Here is an 18,511-nt window from a genome sequence, read left to right on the forward strand (position 1 = left end):
CATCTCCTCAATTGCTATACAAACCATGGAATTACTAGACTGAGTTTTCCAGCCTTGTCTTCAAGAAGGTGTCAAAGCTTTTCTACTGAATTTCAGAAAGCTGTTAACTTGTAGATAACTTCCTGTAGTTCACCAGCAGGATCAGCTCAGCCACTGCTGCAGTCAATGTTCCTTTCCTATGCCTCTCTCTGCGGACAATTTCTCTTCCATGAGAAGTGTTGCAGTGTGACATCAACGTGCAGTCATGGAGTTCTAAGTACTAAAATTGAAATCAGTTTTCTTTTTTCTCTTTGTCTTTTTGTTTGAGAAGATGGGAAATTCTTACGCCGGACAGCTCAAGACAACAAGGTTTGAAGAAGTGCTGCATAATTCTATCGAGGCCTCTCTCCGCTCAAACAACTTAGTTCCAAGGCCGATCTTCTCTCAGTTGTACTTGGAAGCTGAACAGCAGCTGTCGTCGCTGGAAGGTGGGGATAAGTGAACTTTATATTTCTGCTCCATCACAATTCTGCTGTTTGCTCTCCTAGGGGTCAGCAAAAACATTTAAAATGCAGAAAAGCTGCAGCATTCAATGTTTTTCTTTAGATATATTAAGATCTAAATACATGTATAAATATTTATATTAGAATTTGATTAGAATGCAAAATGCATTGTCTTTTATTTTGACGAAAATAAGTTATCTGCTTGCTCAGATTTATACGCATGTATAAATTGAAGATTTGGAGAAATCTTTGGTGATTTAGAGCATAGGGTCTGTTATCCTATAATTTATCATACACTGCTGGAATTTATATAGTAAGTGACGGTTTAAAATATAACAGATGTTTGAATGAGATGCACTTGAAGTGATTTTTGTTGTGAATAGTAAGGTACAAAAAATTGTAGCTGATTATTGAGGATGCTTATATCTACTTTTGGTGTGATTCTTTTAGTTATTCTGTTGTAAAGGTAAGAACATAGGATACAAATACCGGTAAATCTTGTTCAAGTTGTTATATAGCACATGGGACATTGTTTAGAGAAGATCATTTTTTAAGTTTCATTTGCTCAGTTGTTTTTTCATAGAAATAGTATAATTTAGATGAACTGTAGCTCTGACAAGCAAACTCATGGTACAGCTCAGTGCTTTGATGTGCTCTAATACGCATAGTTCAGTGCTGGTGCAAGGTTATATTTAATATTTAACCATTTCTGCCACCAGGGTGGTGTTTCATTTCTTCTCACCAGGCCTGCTTATGCTGTTTTACCTTACTAAAGATAGCTTAGAGATATGCAGTGCAGAATGCATAATGGTTAATGATCACAGTAACATAAAAGGAAAGAAAGAAAAAAAAAAAAACCCAGCAACCCAAGAAATAGTAATGGAAAAAAGTATTTTGCATGGGTTAAACTTTTTACTGCTACCTTACTGTAACTGCTGAGGAAATATCCCTTGCAGAAGTAAGTTTGCTCACCATTCACACATCATTAATCTTTTTTTTTTTTTTTTTTTAATTGCTAGCATAGGGCATGAGAATGAATCTACATTCATTGTTCAAATATTTATGCTGCTTTATCTCTACACAAAGTGATACTTCTATTAAATATTTCTATGAGGATTTAATAATCTTTTCCATGCCAATCAACAGTGATGTCACAAAATTGATTATGATATCACCTGGGAATGGTGCTAGAGGTGCAGATACATTTTTGAGGAACAAAAGTGCAATTTCACACTACCGTGGCTTCTTTCATTCAGGGCTTTCAACAAGGAACTGTTTAGACCAAGAGAAGGTGGTTCTGGTTTTTTTGCAGTTAATGGCAACAGAATTGAACTGTAATTAATCACACAACAGCCTGGTGAAGAACATTAATTTCATGGAATTTTCAGACAAAGGGAACTCTGAAGCGATCTGACATAGCGTTTTCCCAAGGTTGTTCCTTAGGTGAGAGAGCTCTACAGTCTGGCATCCTATACTCCAGCCTCACAATAAGTAGAAATGTCCACTCCTAGCTAGGTGAATCCCTGTACTCTGAGGACCAGGAGGAATGTGAAACAGTCAGCCATCCTCAGGATCCTGCATAAGCTCTTGTCCATCCATCTTGTTATGCGTCCTTGCCCCGACATTGTCTTGTTCATATACTTGGACTGTTTTCGGCCATAACTGCTTACTAGTCATCAATACAGCCAGTTTTCCTATGGTGGAGCAAACATGTTATACATAATTTACATATAAAGTAATGTAGTCAAGGTCAGTGCTGGAGACAAGTTAAAAAGTTTGACATTTCTCACCTACACAGTCCATTTTTTGCAAAGAGTTCACAACCAATTATTTTCCAGTGACTACAGTTTTCCAGTCTCTACATTTAAATTTGAAAAAAAAATCCGAACATACTTGTTGTAAGTGTATGCCTTTATGGTCACTTACACAAGCACAATTGCCTATAAAATCATTTGAAGCTATATAAATTGAAAGTGCCATGTTCACGTAAGTAAGTTTAGATACAACATCAAATCTCCTTGGCTCCAGTAGTAGGACATTTTCTCATTCTGTTTCTTTCCTGTCTTTTTATTATTGATGCATATAGATGTTAGTCAAGATTAAGTCATTACACATAGCTTATCCCTATCTTAAACACGAAAGACAAAGAGCTTCACTTTTCCCTTTGTTCACTTTCAGCATTTTTGTCTTTGGACTATATCCTTAAACAGAAATTTTTAATGCTATGCCTTTATCTGTGTGCACCAGGATTGATGTTTAAATACTTAAAAGAAAACATGTATTTCAAATTCTTTCCCTGTAATACACATGGAGAGTAAGCAGGTTAATTCTGTTAGCAAGCAATCTATCAGTTAAAAATACTGACTCAAGGAACCAGAACACTGGAAAAGTGGTATGCAGCAGAGAGTCTGAAGGTAAAACACACAAAAGCATCTAAAATAAAAACCTAAATGATATATCCTTTTCCTCAGCATTCAGAATTGCCTCTTAGAATGGCCCAGTCCTTCTGCAGACCTTTGTATGTTGACTTCCAGACATCTGCCATTCCTTGACATTGCGCAGAGAGCAGCAGTGTCTTACTCAGAGCTCTGGGTTTTGGTAGGAAATGGTGTAGGGAACCTTGGCAGGATTGGATTCGATGATCTCTGGAGGTCCCTTCCAACCCCTGCAATTCTGTGATTCTGTGACTGCATGAGAATCAGGTTCTCCTGTTGTGATATCGGCTGTGGTTGAACCTAATTTCAAGTGGGAACTGTTTCTTCAGTCTACAGCACCAAGGACACGATCATCAGCACCTCATTGATAAAACCTGTACTTGGACTGCAGCCATGGTGTTCTAAAGTAATGAATTTACATTTATTTTGGCTGTTAATATTATAAATAAAGGATAGAGTTACAATGTTGTCATCAACAAGAGTTCAAACATCAGGAATTAGATCTCCAAACTCATGAGGTTATTTTAAAAATAGAGATTATTTTTTGAATAATAAATAGAGGCTTCTTTTTATTTGCCCCTTGGCTTTTTACTTCTTCAGGTACACTTATGTCGTGCTTTCAATTTTTTTTTTTTTTTTTTTCAAAAAGTTTTTTTTTTTTTTTTAAATCAAAGACATTCTATTGTAAGCATAAGACTGCTAGTTGGAGCTTCACAGAAAGAACAGGTAGCTTTAGAGCTTCACAGAAAAAACAGGTAGCTTTAGAGCTGACAACGTTAAAGTCATTGTCAAGAGGAGAGAATCCAGTTTTCTGTAATACTTTCTGTAACTGGGTCACCTTGTTCATTCAATGATTTGTTGCCAGCATTTTCTATTTTCTAAGACATTTTTGCTATCACAATTTGTAGCAGGCAGCAGAGCAGATAATGAGGAAGAGGAAGAAGAGGAGGAAGAAGAAGGCTCAGAGTCAAGCAGTCCTGTTTCTTACCAGATGAAGCCTCCCCCAGAGGGGTGTTGCACTACTGATGGTAAGAAATGCACTAAACATGCATCAGAAGGCATTTTGCCCTGCTCAAATAGGTATAACTGGAGCGTTTCCCTGTAACTCATCAGAACAAGATCATTTATATGTTGTAAAAATAATAAGCATTCCATTGTTCATTATCTGTTAGACAAAGCTGGATAGTTCTTGGCTGTTTTTGCATTTTGCAAGGTCTTTACCAAATGTGGCAGGTAAGTGTTTGTGCTAGAACACCTGGCATAGGGACAGAAGAAGGCAAGGTTGAGTTTCACAGGCATTACATTCACTATAATGAGTACAGTAATTCTCAGGTTTTATCATCAGTTTTTACTACTTGAGGTGTACCTATTTACCTAATTCAATGGTGCTGAAAGAATTATTCAAAAAACAAGCAAAAACAACAACAACAAAAAAAAAAAAATCAGGAAAACCAGTGATATTCACTAGATACTTAGAACTATTATCTGCATTTCTGAAAATCTGACTGTAGTTATAATGACATTAGTAAGTAGCCCATAAATATCTGTGATATTAGTATGATATTAGTGTATATTAGTGATGTGTAACATTATCTCTCTGGATAAAGTTCTCTCTGGATTTTCAAATTTGAGTTTGTTTATTGTACTGATGGTATTTGTTTATGGTGACCAAAAGGAGGGGAAAAAAACCATCTCTTAGTTGGCTCGACCTCAGAGAATACCACTTTGCTTTTCACTAAAACTATTGGAAGATCTTTAAGAAAGACAATTACCTGTATTAAAGAGAAAACTCTTCTCAACTTAAAGTACATTGGATTGATTATTTTTTTTTCTAGGTTTCTGCCAGGCTGGTAAAGATTTGAGACTGGTTTCGATTTCCAACGAACATATTGAGGTACCATCAGGGTTTTTACTTGTTGGTGCCAAGTCACCAAATTTACCTGATCACCTCTTAGTGTGTGCTGTGGATAAAAGATTTCTTCCAGATGATAATGGGCGCAATGCCCTGTTGGGTAAGTGTGTCACAGTAAGTGAGTGCTTCTGTGGTCTACAATTAATAGCTAGTCTTTTTTCTCAGAGTGAGTTCAGCAGATGTTATTTCGTTTGTGTTTGTACATAACTCTCATTGGTGATGCACAACGAGATAAAAACTCAGAGCTGGTTATGTTTACTTTGGAAAGATACAGAGTAAGCCAATTCATTAGAAATTCTTCATGATCTGTCCGTTAGCCCAAGAATTAAGTCATTATCTGGTCTGTGTATGACCTAGTTGCTGGAACTACACATCTGGTAACTGGAGTTGAACTGCTCCCTATTTTAGCTTTCCAAATACTAACATAGTTGGACAGAGTGTAGATCTGTCAAAGTGAACCTGTCTACAAGATACATGTAAACAATTTTACCATAGTTTGTACTGTAAAAAATTAACATAGAATCACAGGCTTGGATTAGAAGGGACGTTGAAGATTGTCTGGTTTCAAACCCCTGCTTGTGTGTGGGGTTGCCAACCACTGAATGAAGCACTGGATCAGGTTGCCCAGAGCCTCATCCGTTATGACCATTTTCATTCATTCCTTTGGGGCAGCGATCGTGTTCCCAACTAAGTTTAAACAATAGCACGAATTCTGGATCCTAACCTATGATTTTTTACTATTATCAGAGTAAAAATAAATATGAAGTATTATAAGTTGAATTTTTTCCTTAATGCATAATCAGGTAATACTGTGTTTGAATTCAGTCTTACAATGCACATTATTTTAAGAAAACAAATTGTGCAGAATACTTAAAATTTTCTTGCTTTTCACCAATTTAAGTGTCCAATTTCTGACATAAACTGAGTCTTTCTATTTTCATTTTAGCCCTTATGATTGCCATTATCCTCATCCAAATCAGTACAATTAGAAGCAATCCACAGTGTTGTGAGTGAATGAACTAGATATTGACGTTAGTGAATTGGAATAGTTCATATACTGGGACAAAAAGTGTATAATCTGGAGAGAAAGCTCTTATTGTATTCAGACATTCTTGGGTAATTATGTATTATTTTCTTCAAAAATGCTTCGTCATTTTCTGTGTACCAGTCTGAGCTTTAGATAGCAGAAAGGAACTATTTGTCATTGTGCCCTTTAACCATGTTCCTTCACAAACACTGAAGGATATGACGTGAACTCAGTTGTTATTTCAGTTTGAGCCGCTCTTCAAGGCATTTGTGATGACAGCACAGTGTGAAGGTGGATAATGTAGTTCTGTGCACTGTAATTCATTTCCTCGTGATCTTACAGAGTTGGATTGGTCACAGTAGATTTGACTAATGATTGCGAAAGAGTTAGAAGGACTATAAATCACCCACATGTTGTCATTTTAAAGATTAAGACAGGAATGTTGTACCGCTCCAATCATTCAGTGCTAGCACTCTTAATAGCTTAAGTTCCTCAGGCCTTTGTGGAGAGAAAGTAGTATACTTGTTAATTGCATGCTAAACAAGAGCACAAAAAAGCAATGGGAGCATAACTGAGAGGTTTTTATGCTACTTGCATCCTCAGCTTGATTATTTAACACTCTTTTCTTGTTCTAAACAATTTAGATGCTTATTTTTGGCTGTTCTACATTTAAATTCTAGTGAATCGTGTTCTTTTGAAAAAAAAAAAAAGTGATAATTTAGGATAAGTTTTGTGTATTCTATAACAAGATTAAATGTGAAAGAATTTGCATTTGGAGCTTTGAGATCCAAATTCCAGGAAAAAACAAAATGTCTCAGGAGTTTCTTGACCAGCTTTTGACTTATAGCCTTATTCCCATGGGGGGCTGATGATACTGTGACAATTTATTGATTGATGCTACTGAGTTGCTCCACCATCTAGAAATATGTGCTTGCAATATGAAAGTTGTCCTTATTGAAGAGCAAGGTTGTTTTGTTTCTTTGTTTTTACAGCGGGCTGTTTATTACATGGGAGACTTCTGTTTTCTGGAAAAGGCAGGCTCTTAAGCAAAAAGTTCTCTGTATTTGAGGAGCCTGAGAACATATTGTATATATCTCCACTAATCGAGTTAGATCCCAAGTTTTGCTACTCTGCAAAACAAATTCAAATTTTGGCTCCAGGAAACCATTCCTTTTTGTTTTGTAGCCTGAAGGAATGCTTGACTGGAGGAAGAACTGCAATAGTGTGATATTTATTGTATCCTTGAAAATGCAGCTAACATGCATCATCCCCAAAGGTTTTTCTCCTTTTCATTTTTCCCTTCGGTTCTTACTCATAAGAAGGGTCTCTCATGATAAACAAAGCAGCTATTCACTCATCATTTTCCTTCCCAAAAGACCTAACAGCTGCCCACTTTCCTAGCAGGGAATAAGAAATCCTTTCTTTTTTTTTTTTTTCAGTGGGTCCCTGAGGTCAGGACAACAGAGGAAAAGATTAGTTTTCTTGCATTGTATGCTGTAAGATGAAAAGGTTGCAGTATAAAATCTGTGGCACTTCTGTTAAAAGTACGCTGTTCTATTAGTTTTTTGTAATAGTAGTGAGTTTCTGTACAGTGGAGTCTCAACATGAACGTATTAATTTCATTTAAGACCTTCAGTCTTCAAATGGAATGTTACTGAATGGGAGGGAAAAAAAGTGAAGCAGTCAATATTTGTGTGCTTTTTGCTTGTGGGTAGAACTGAACAAAAGAAATATTTTTGTTGAAGAGTTAAAACCATGCTAAATCTTAGTGTTAAGGAAGTTGGAGACTTTCAAAAAAATATTAATATTACATAAGTATGAACATTAATTAAAACTCTATTAGTCATTTAAAGAAAAAAAAAAAAAAAAAAAAAAAAAAAAACAGGAGGAAAATTTACAGCTGGACCAACTGGTGATAGATATCCTTTCACCTTGAAGAATTCTGCTTGCCCTTAGTGCAAGTTCACTGTTAATCCAAAGGAACCACTGCCAAGTCATAAGGTAGATAGGGCTTCACATCCTTTTAGTCCAAGGTCCTGCTACTGACCATGGGGCCCTTAGCATGGAAGTGCTTTTTAAATTACAGAGTCATAGAATATTCTGAGTTGGAAGGGACCCACAAGGATCATTTGGATAATAGATCACTGTGATGTGGGCAAATTCAAGCCCACATGATAAGATATTAGACACAATCAAATATCTTCTGATTAAACAATCTACAGAGGGTAATGGCCTTAAGTCACTACTGAACAGTGTTGGGTTTGAACTTTGACCTAAAGGTGAAAGGCTTCTGGCCCCAAAACTCTGGGCATCGATTTCTAATTCTCTTGTGAAATCAGTTGCATGACATAGATATATTGAGTCACCTTATGGCTGCCCTGACTCCCCTTTGTCCTTTCTATAATATATGGAAGAATATTTAATGTGTTTTGTTTGTAAAACAAGCTCTCCTCTCTATCAGCTGTTAGCTCTAGCCATTGTATGCGAACAGGGCATGCACAGAATGAGGGTCGGTAGTGAGTCCAGCCTTGTTCAAATTCATCAGTGATCTAGATGAAGAGAGAAAGACCACCTTCAGCAAGTTTGCTGATGACACAAAGCTGGGATGATTGCTGACACCAGGAGGCTGTGCTGCCATTCAGTGAGACCTAGACAGACTGAAGAGTTGGGCAGAGAGGAGCCTGATGAAGATTAATAAGTGTAGAGTCTACATCTGGGGAGGGATAAATGCCTGCATCGGTACAATGTAGGGGCCAACCTGATGGAGAGAAGCTCTGTGGAGAAGGACCTGTGTGTCCTGGTGAACAATAAATTGACCATGAACCAGCAATGTACCCTTTTGGCCAAGAAGGCCAATTGTATCCTGGAGTGCATTAAAAACAGCATGGCCAGCAGGTTGAGGGAGGTGATCCTCCCCTATACTCTGCCATTGTGAGGCCATGCCTGCAGTATTGAGTCCAGTTCTAGGTTCCTCAGTTAAAAAATACAGTGTTCTGCTAGAGAGAGTCCAGTGGAGGGCCAAAAAGATGATGAGAAGCCTGGAGCATCTCCCTTAGGAGGAATGGCTGAGAGACCTGAGACTGCCTGGAGAAGAAAAGATGAGGGAAATTGTTCTGATCATCTCCAGAGGTTCCTTCCAATCCTACAATTATTTGATCCTGTGATTATTATGCTGGGGGCCCCAGACCTGGACATGGTACTCCAGATGGGGCCTCACAATGGCTGAGTAGAGGGGGACAATCACCTCCCTCTCTCTGCTGGCCACCCCTCTGTTTATGTAGCCCTGGATAGCATTGGCCTTCCTGGCTGTAAGAGCACGCTGCTGGCTCATGTCCAGCTTTTCATTCACTGAGACCCCCAAGACATTATGATGAACACTGTTCTCAGACTTACTCCATCTGCTGCAAGGCTTGCAGTAGATGCTTCAATCTGAAAAGCAGCCCTGAAAAGAGTAATGATTGAACATCATACAGCACTGAAATTATAAATTCATGCTATATTGTATCTGTGGTGTCATCAGAGAAAGTGTCAGTCTGAATGAATGGGATAAAATTCAGTGCTGGCAGGTGCTTTCCAGAAAGAGCTCAGCTCAGGGGAGGTGGGAAGAATCGAGGTAAAAGATGATAGTTTGATTTAAATGGAAAACTGAAAAATAAGCTTCTAAATTATTCTCCAAAGAGTTTTCAAAACACGTTGACTCTTCAGGTTTGTTAATTCTTATTAAATCTCACCAGTATATTATAGCTGGTGAAAACCAGTAGATCTTGAATAGTAGACTCTGCCAAGCAGACAAAGTTAAAAATAGATGACTTAGGGCAAAAGGCTGTTTCAGGTAGAGGATACTTTTTTGTTAAATCTTTCTTAGTTTGCTGATGAGTTACGAGAATTATCAGCAGTGACTGGTGTAGTGTCCATGTGAAAAGATTTTGCGTCCACTGCCCCACTGTTCTGTTTGTGTTGCAGAAATATTTCCCCATGTGGCTTTTGAAAGCAGCTGGACACTTTCAGCTAAACAATAAAACCTAGAAGGGGTAAAGGTACTTCTATTTTACTTTTGGAAATGGTCCCCTCATGTTTCTGTTTGGAAAAAATAAGGCCTTGTAAGTGGCAACCAGTTAAAAATTGCAGTGCTGCTGCTCATGCTCAGTATACTGCCAAGATGTACAGGAAGTTTTCATTTGCTAGCAGAATCATTTTCTGCAGTTTCTTAATCTGCCTAAAATGCATGTCAATTCTACAGCCTTTACCACATCCATTGTAGTTTTGTTTCCCTTTGTTGCTTTTATTGCAGCAACTGAAGGTTCTGTGATGTTAGACAGATTCTTTTGTGTTGACTGATACAAAACAGGATTTAGCAGTCTTGACTTGTTCCAATTTTATGAGTCATAATGACCTTTATCATTCTACCTATCAGCCTCAGTGATATAATGAACAGCTTTCAGTCATTATTGTTCACTTATTACCAGAGATACAGACAAAACATTGGTATCTTAAAAAATGCCTTATAAACTTAGATTTTTAATGCATTCTTCTGAACAATTTGAATGAAAATACTCAAGTTGTAGACCAAGAAACAGGTGTTTACAGAGCACAGTATTTCAGTGTCTGCATGTTAGTTCACTTGTCTTAAGAAGTATTGAATGTTAATTTGAAAATGTAATTGGTCTGAAATGTGACGGAAATTCTCATAATTGGCTCTTCATTTTATTTAACATGGTGGAATTGTAATATTTCTAGTGTTATTCTCCATATTGATGGGATCATGAGATGCTTTTCCTTTGCTTTATTTCTACTGTCTTTCAATGGACTGAACACACAATTTTGATTTGAAATTCCTGTGATAACACATCAAGATGTCCATTAGATGGGATTAAAATAAAAAGAACCTCCATGCTTCAGGGCACGTATAGGGAATAGGGAGAAAATTTCCATGGGGAACATTGTCTTCTATTTACAAACTGTATGATCTCCTTGTAAGAATCAAGTGTTTTGAGGTAATTGCTCAGATGCAGTGCAAAATTTTCCTATGGAAGTACTTTGGAAAGTGCAAAAATGAAGCTGTTTAAGAATAAAAAGCAGATAAGTCTTAATTAGCTGTTCAAGGATTGTTCTTTATGGTGATAACGGCATCACCATCGCGAGCTCCTCTTTGAAGCTCAAATTTTATACCTCAGAATGAGAGGAAATGGCGGTATCCCTGGAAATGCCCCATTAAGCCTGAGTACAATGAGCTTCTTTACGTGCAAGGATTGCATCTCTGTCATGTTCCTTAAAGTTGCAGACATGTTCTTTTTGTAATCATAAATAGCTTGAGGTGTTGTGAAGTTCTAACACAGTCCAGCCATATCACCTGACAAATCTACTTAAATCAATATCCTAAGAAGGCATTAGTATTTTTTTTCCCCTAAACAAACTTCTGTAGTAGAAGCTTGGTGCTTAAATGAACTTAGATCTTACTAAAGAGAGTAGATTAAATATACTTAATTTCCTGAGGCTTTCTTGAATGTTTAGTTTCAGTGCAAGTTTAAAAAGGAGTAAAACTTTCTGTGTTACTAAGTGTGTGATTCAGTATAGTTGAGCCAGACATATTTTGTTTTAATGCTTTTAGGTACTTAATGAGTGGGTACTGTGACTTTTTTCTGGTGGGAGAAAATGAAAAATGTGGCTTGTTTTAAATTTTCTGTTCATGTGTGACTGTTTTTGCAATCTAGTAGCCAACAACAGACAGTATCTAGTAGCCTGCAACAGACAGGACTTGATGTAATATTTTTTGGGATTATAATGTTTATACAAAGTTAAACCTGTAAAACAAAACAAAACTGTTTTTTCTCCAGGGAAGAGTCATGTTGTGAGGTTATTAATAGTCACCAACCTTTCTCACTGGATTAATGTGCATTGTTTGTTTTATCAGGCTTCTCTGGCAATTGTGTTGGCTGTGGCAAGAAAGGTTTCTGCTACTTTACGGAATTCTCAAATCACATTAACCTTAAACTGACCACTCAGCCCAAGAAACAGAAACACTTAAAGTATTATCTGGTCAGGAATGCACAGGGAGCTCTGACGAAAGGATCTGTAATCTGCTGGAAAGGGGCAGGTAAGATAATGAAGCTGTCTTCCTCGAGCTCTGGTTTTTGTCATCCAGGCTTGGATATTACTGGGACTGGCGTCTATGTAAAACCTGAGACGGATCAGTTAAAAGAAAGACTCCTTAAAGTGCAGCTGTAAAAAGCAATTGACCGCCCTAATAAGAGGATGGCATGTTTGATGCCATCAGTTCCTCCCTTCCAAGTGCCGTAGCCTTTAAGTAATTCACGTGTGAAATTACCAAGTCAAACACGCAGAAAAAAGCGTCTGTCGCTGTTGCCGGTGGATAAGAAGCCTCTTTTTTTTCTTAAGAACTCAGAGGCCGGCAGTCCTTATCCAGCACCTGCTCAGGCACGGGGTGCCAACTGCCAGAGAGCGCAGGCCTCTCCGGGAGCACCGCGACCGAGCCTCCCCCAAACCCTGCGCCTGGGACTCCACAAACAGGTACCACGCAGAAGGAGAACGGGTTGACGTGTGCTCTTCCTGCTCCGTGTGCGTGTGTTTGTGTGTGTTTCTGAGTGGAAAGACAGAAATGAGCACATTACCGCATGCAATAAAACAAATCAAATAGATTTAGAGTATCTTATGAATAAAGGAAGGAACCCTTCTTTCAAGTCTTTTCACTGTCCATTTGTCCCCCCCCGATTTATGTACAGAATTTTAGGAAATAATACAATGGATAGGTGATCTGAAGCTTGTTCATAACTAAGGCAGACCTTCTCTTTTAAGAGACATTTTGCGTTGTAACCAGAACGCTCGTTACTGCTGGGATTGTGTGGGCATCAGTGGAGTAAAGCAGCTTTAATATTAAAAGACAAACTGATGAGTGATATCTTTGTATTAACAACGTATTTCTCAACATATTTTGTATGTTGACAACATATGTTGTATTAACAACATATTTCTCAAACATTTACTTTTCCATTAGCCTCACATAAATAAAAAGTGATCAATGATAGTGGCTGAAGTGATCTCTCTGAGCTTCACAATTAATATTCTCTTGTGACTCTTATGGATCCTGATGGCTCTATTAAAGTAAATGATCATTTTATTATGTCAATTAGGAATCTTGATCTAGAAACATTTATTGTAAATACTTTATATTTTTTTCTTGCCAGTTACAGCCATAGATCATATCCCATCAACAGCAGCATTCGGCTCAGCAGCTTATAATGGCAAGGAATCTCCTAAACAACAGTTGGTGAAAAATAACCTATCTGCTTTGACAAGACCATCGGTGTTAGGTATTTGTATGGGTCTGTTCTTTAATAACCTTAAAGATCTATATTCCATGGATTTGACAGAAACATTGAACAAATGATACCATGATCATAATTCTCTGTATGAACAGGAATTACGCTTCCCTTACAAATCTCTTGTCACCGTAACCCCTCCTTTTCTTTTGAATGTTAATTTTCAGAATAAAAGTTTGTATGATTTTAGCCATGGCTTTTTTGTAATTCCGATTATAAATTGAAGTTTTTCATTACATTTACAATTGATACAATTTGCATTCGGTACAGACAGGATTCTGAGTCTAGTTTCTTCAATATTGTATTTGTATCGATCTCACTGAATAGTTTTGTGGAGGGAATTAAGAAAGATATAGAAGTAGAACAAACGGCTACATACTGCCCTCACATGGTATAGGTTTAAAAGTGATCTCTGAAAGCATGGACATAAGATTGTTCTGCAAATGTACAATCTCCAGATTTGAGGATTCCTTTTACTTTTGGATTTAGTATCTTTTGTGAAAATAAAACAAAATTAGAAAAAAAAAACAAAAACAAACCAACTCAACTAACAACATTTTTAATACAAGTTCTTACTCTTGCTTTTATTTATTTATTTTTTTTAAGTCAAACCATTTTACCAGGAGATACAGACTTACCAGCATGAAGTAGTTACAGCGTTTGCATATTTTATTAATGTGTATAAGCAGAAACAGCTCAGTTCTTCAAGATGCTGAAAAATTTCTGGGCAACTATGGACTCTCAATTATTAGAAATACTTGATGTTGGTGGGAACTTGTCATTTAGGATTTTGCAGGAAGACACAAGATGACTGAAGAAAGTAACAAGAGACTGAAGAATTTAATTGCAAGGGGCTCCCAGGAAAACTGTGAGAAATATGGTCATGGTTTTACAGACAAAGATGTTGGAGCTAACGATGAATAGAGGGAATGTGCAGAAGTCATTTGCTTTGAAGTAATATGGATTATCATTAAGCTAAAGATCATGCCAGTGGGAAGAACAAAAACCTTGACAGTGGAAAAAATTGTTGAAAAGAGCACAGATCTTTACTAATATTGCACTTGAATTGAAACCTGTGAAAATATTTTTTAATTATGTTACATGAAACACAGTATTGTGGGTTTGGAAATAGAAGGCACAAAGTGTCCACATTGGCTTCAAAGTATTAACGTAAGCATTCTTACTTAGCATGTCTCATTATAGTATACTGCCTTTAATTAAGAGTAAACATTGGTGTAAAATAGGTAAAGCTTAACAGGTCTCTGCACCAGAATGCTCCTAGGTCTTTATGCAGAAGATAGCAAAGTAAAACAAAAACCATAAGCAATGATTATACTCATGGAGTCAACCTTGTCTACCACAGTACTTAATGCTTAATTCAGTCCATCAGCACGTGTTGAATTATCATGCACAAACATGAATAAAATATATTCTAATACTTTTCTGAAATATTATTGTTATTCAGGCACTTTGACAAATTCAGGGCCTCCAAAAAAACGCCATAAAGGTTGGTCACCAGAGTCTCCATCATCCACTGAAACTTGGAACTTGCCGCTCAACCCACAGGCTCCAAATAGAATTAAAAATGGTAAGCTGAACCCAAGGTAATGAGGATGTTCGTTTCATTATACAGAAAATAATGGAGGAAAAGAGGCAATATTTTAAAGACATACACAGATTCTCAGAAGAGTTTTGAAAGGTGTTTGATACCTACGTTTTCAGAATTATTTTCAGTTCTTCAATTTTATTGATCCTTCTTGGAGTCTCTGGACTTAACTCTCATTAGAATCCATTTATCATGTCATTATTAATAAATTGCAACAAGTGCTTGTGTCCATCTTTTGATATCTAAACACCTTTGGGATATTATACTGTCAGAACTCAGATCCCAAGCTATCATCTCTTGTTTCACTGATTTGTCACAGTGTTCTCAGCTCTTTCTTGAATTTTAGTCTAGATACAGACTAAAGTGAGGTGTGATGAAACAAACCAACTTTCAGCAGGATGTTTTCTTTCAGTATGCTACGGTTTAAAATTAACGCAAATAAATTAGTTTTGAACAAATGCTGAATCTTAATTTTTTTACATACCAAAATGCTTAGAATGAATACAACCAATTATATCATACAAAGCCCTCAAATCATAGCTTTGCATTGATATCATGTATATCTCTATATTCATGCATTCATAATGTGAAATGTTTACTTATAAATATTTCAAAATCTTTGGATGCATGTTCAGTGGTCAATGTGATTCTCAAGAACTCTCAAGAAATTAAGCACAGTATGGGTTGTGGTAACAGATCATGAAATGTGTGGTGTGATTGGAACTATGTAGCACTTATACCAAATGTGTGTCTATAAGATGACTGTTTAACTTTTCATTGAGGAAACAATTACTAGATCTCACTCCAGAGATATTACGTATGAACTTTTAGATGGAGGAAGCCTATCATCTCTACCGCATTCTGCTTTGGTGGGGCCAGCATCATCTCCAATCGTGGGCTCAGGAGAGCCTGTCTCAGTTCCTGACAACCTGCTGAAAATCTGTAAAGCAAAGCCAGTTATTTTCAAAGGTAAAAAAAACCCACCCTTCAGCAAGATCTCAGGTTGTTGGTTTTTTTTTTTTTTTTTTTTTGTTTTGTTTTGTTTTTGTAAGAGATAAAAAGGTAAATCCAACTGTTAAACAATGCTAAAGGTCTCATTTTTGAAATATCTACTATTAAAACATGAAATTAATGTGATGTGTCCAAATGTTTATTTTTAAGGTCATGGAAACTTCCCATATCTTTGCGGGAACATTAATGATGTGATAGTGAGTCCTCTGCTGTATACCTGTTACAGAAATTCACAGTCTTTATCTAGAGCATATGAACAATATGGTGCCCCGACAATACAGCCCATTTCAGAAGAGATGCAGCTCTTGTTGACTGTCTACTACCTTGTTCAGCTAGGTAAGATGATTTTCTAAAACTATGTAATTAGTTGTTCCTCAAGACCAAACTTAGATTAAAATATAATGAAACAAAGTTCATACTTTCCTATAAGAGAGGATCTCAGCAACTGAAAAAAAAAAAAAAAAAAAAAAGGAAAACATCCGTAATTCATTGCTCTTGCATGTAGACAATAGTTAATAAATATTATTACATTGATATAAGCAGTTCTCAAACTCTTAAATATTTCTAATAACTGATAGTCAGGTTCCAATTACAGCATCTTTGAGTCTCACAAAGACACTTCAAAATGAAAGATACAGTTCACATCTTCTAATGGCCATAGCCATGCATGCGTAAATCTGAAACACAACCATCTCTAATAAAAAAAAAAAAAGTACATTTAAAAAAAAGACCTTTTAACTCAACAACTTTGTTAAACTGTTTCATAATATGAACATTTTCCTCTTAATTTTTTTTAGCTTCAGACCAAGTTCCTCTTATTGAGGATTTAGAACAAATATTCATGCGTTCTTGGCGAGAATCACACCTATCTGAAATCCGTCAGTACCAACAGATGATTCCGCAGACCTTTCCTCAAGTGCCCAGCCAGATCGCCCCAGTGACCTCAGCCCAGCTCCCCTGGCTGGCAGGGCTGGCAGCCAGCTCCTGTAATGACAGCGTCCACATCATTGAATGCAGCTATTCTCTGGCTGAAGGGCTTTCAGAAATGTTTAAGCTGCTCATCGAAGGAAAATTAATAAAGACAAACTACGTGGTGATCATCTGTGCTAGCAGAAATAGAGCCATTGATTCCTGCATTGTGATAACAGGTAAGATCTTAACGGTTTCTCCAGGCAAAACAGAGTCATCCCATGCCATGGGGATTTTTGATAAGCTGCCTCAGAAAAAAGAGCCGTGACCAAGAAGTAATGGGCTTTGATGAACCCAAGGTGCTGTCGCACAGTCGGATCTCCTCCCAGTAATCCCATTCTGCCTGTATTAGCTGTGTCTTTACAAAGGCACTACTGCAAACAAATAATAGAAAACTAACAGCAGACAGTGCATAAGGCTTTCCTGCTCTGTGTGACTGAGGTACTACTGTGAGCAGAGAATTGAGCATTTTCTCAGCTTTTATATCATGCTCTTTCAACCTCACTGTCTTCAACAGACACGGTACGTACTTGTATAAGAGAGAAAAAAATCTCATCTTGGCCTTAGTTTTTTGTCAGGAGAAGATTCATTTAGCTGGGAGGTGTTTTTCATTATGACTTATAATGTTTTTAGTGTAGCTTGAAGTGCTGTCAAGATGACTTTTTTGTCTTTTAGGAAAGTATCAGGCAAGAATTCTGTCTGAGGGCATGCTCACTCCTTCAGACTACCAAAAAGAAGTGAACTATCAGCTGGTCACAGGCAAAGTGGAATCTCTGGGGTCCTTCTTCAGCACCCTCTGCCCAGGTATATAATACACTGAGGATAGGCATATTTCCAACTCTGTCAGTCTTTTTAGTGAGTGAAAGCAGCTGTGTTCATGCTTCCGTGAAGCAAGACATTATTACAAATGTATAAAAAAATACAGGACAAAGTATATTTGAAATTGCAATTTCTCCTAGAAATGTCAGTTTCTAAAATACCTCAGGTTCATAAAAATATGCGAGCAAGAAGTTCAACATGTTATTCTTAGCTACACAAATCCATCTATACAATATACAAGCCCATATGCATATGAATGAATAAATTCTTTTGCCCCAAGCACGTGATTCATTTGGACTGTGGTAGACCAGAATTGTTTTACAGAAGAAAGGAAGTCATACTGTGAACTTGAACTTAATGCATGGGAAAGAGAAGATAACTGCAGAGCCAGCTCTACAGGATCATTTTAAACTGAGGATTACTACAGGGAGGGTTTTCTGTGGATAGATCCAGCCATGTGGAAAATGTAACTGGATCGCAGCACTAGAGCAAATGCAGCATACTTGTCAGTGTTAATGCATTTCACAGTCCCCTTCACCATTCACATTGCATCATGAAATCTGTACTTGGAAGGCAAGAATGCTTTCTGAATACGTTACGATATTTTTATCAGTCACTGAAGAGACACCTGTGTTCCTAGAGCCATCATGCAGTTGGTGTCTCTGTTCCTAGTATCTGTGTGCTATGATTCTCAGAATAACTCCTATTATTGTTTGAGCAGAACAAGTAAATGAACATCCTGAACCGAGTTGCCATCTACATCCACTGGATTGCACTTCACGAAGATGACCCTGACACTCTAGTACCATTTGCAGACATGTTCAAACATTTTTTCAACTGCTGAGAAAATAAGTATTCAGGACAGGCATACTGTATTTTCTGAGTAGGTATTACCTGTAAGCAGGGTCCCTGC

At 37.2% G+C, this 18,511-nt stretch overlaps 1 protein-coding gene across 1 annotated transcript in view; it reads left to right on the forward strand.

Annotated features, from left to right (window-relative positions):
- Positions 1 to 310: 310 nt before the first annotated feature.
- The window catches only part of GREB1 (growth regulating estrogen receptor binding 1), a gene marked incomplete at both ends in the record, with an annotated part of 49,384 nt that continues 31,183 nt past the window's right edge, over positions 311 to 18,511 (forward strand). Inside the window, 11 exons of the mRNA XM_079550084.1 lie at positions 311 to 467; positions 3,826 to 3,945; positions 4,753 to 4,929; positions 11,768 to 11,950; positions 12,253 to 12,384; positions 13,059 to 13,184; positions 14,659 to 14,781; positions 15,631 to 15,768; positions 15,961 to 16,146; positions 16,608 to 16,958; positions 17,455 to 17,583. Of these exons, the coding sequence (XP_079406210.1) occupies positions 311 to 467; positions 3,826 to 3,945; positions 4,753 to 4,929; positions 11,768 to 11,950; positions 12,253 to 12,384; positions 13,059 to 13,184; positions 14,659 to 14,781; positions 15,631 to 15,768; positions 15,961 to 16,146; positions 16,608 to 16,958; positions 17,455 to 17,583 (1,822 nt within the window). The remainder of the gene's footprint in view (positions 468 to 3,825; positions 3,946 to 4,752; positions 4,930 to 11,767; positions 11,951 to 12,252; positions 12,385 to 13,058; positions 13,185 to 14,658; positions 14,782 to 15,630; positions 15,769 to 15,960; positions 16,147 to 16,607; positions 16,959 to 17,454; positions 17,584 to 18,511) is intronic.

Source organism: Tetrao urogallus (assembly GCF_951394365.1).
Source record: "Tetrao urogallus genome assembly, chromosome: 2".
NCBI classification, from domain to species: Eukaryota; Metazoa; Chordata; class Aves; order Galliformes; family Phasianidae; genus Tetrao; species Tetrao urogallus.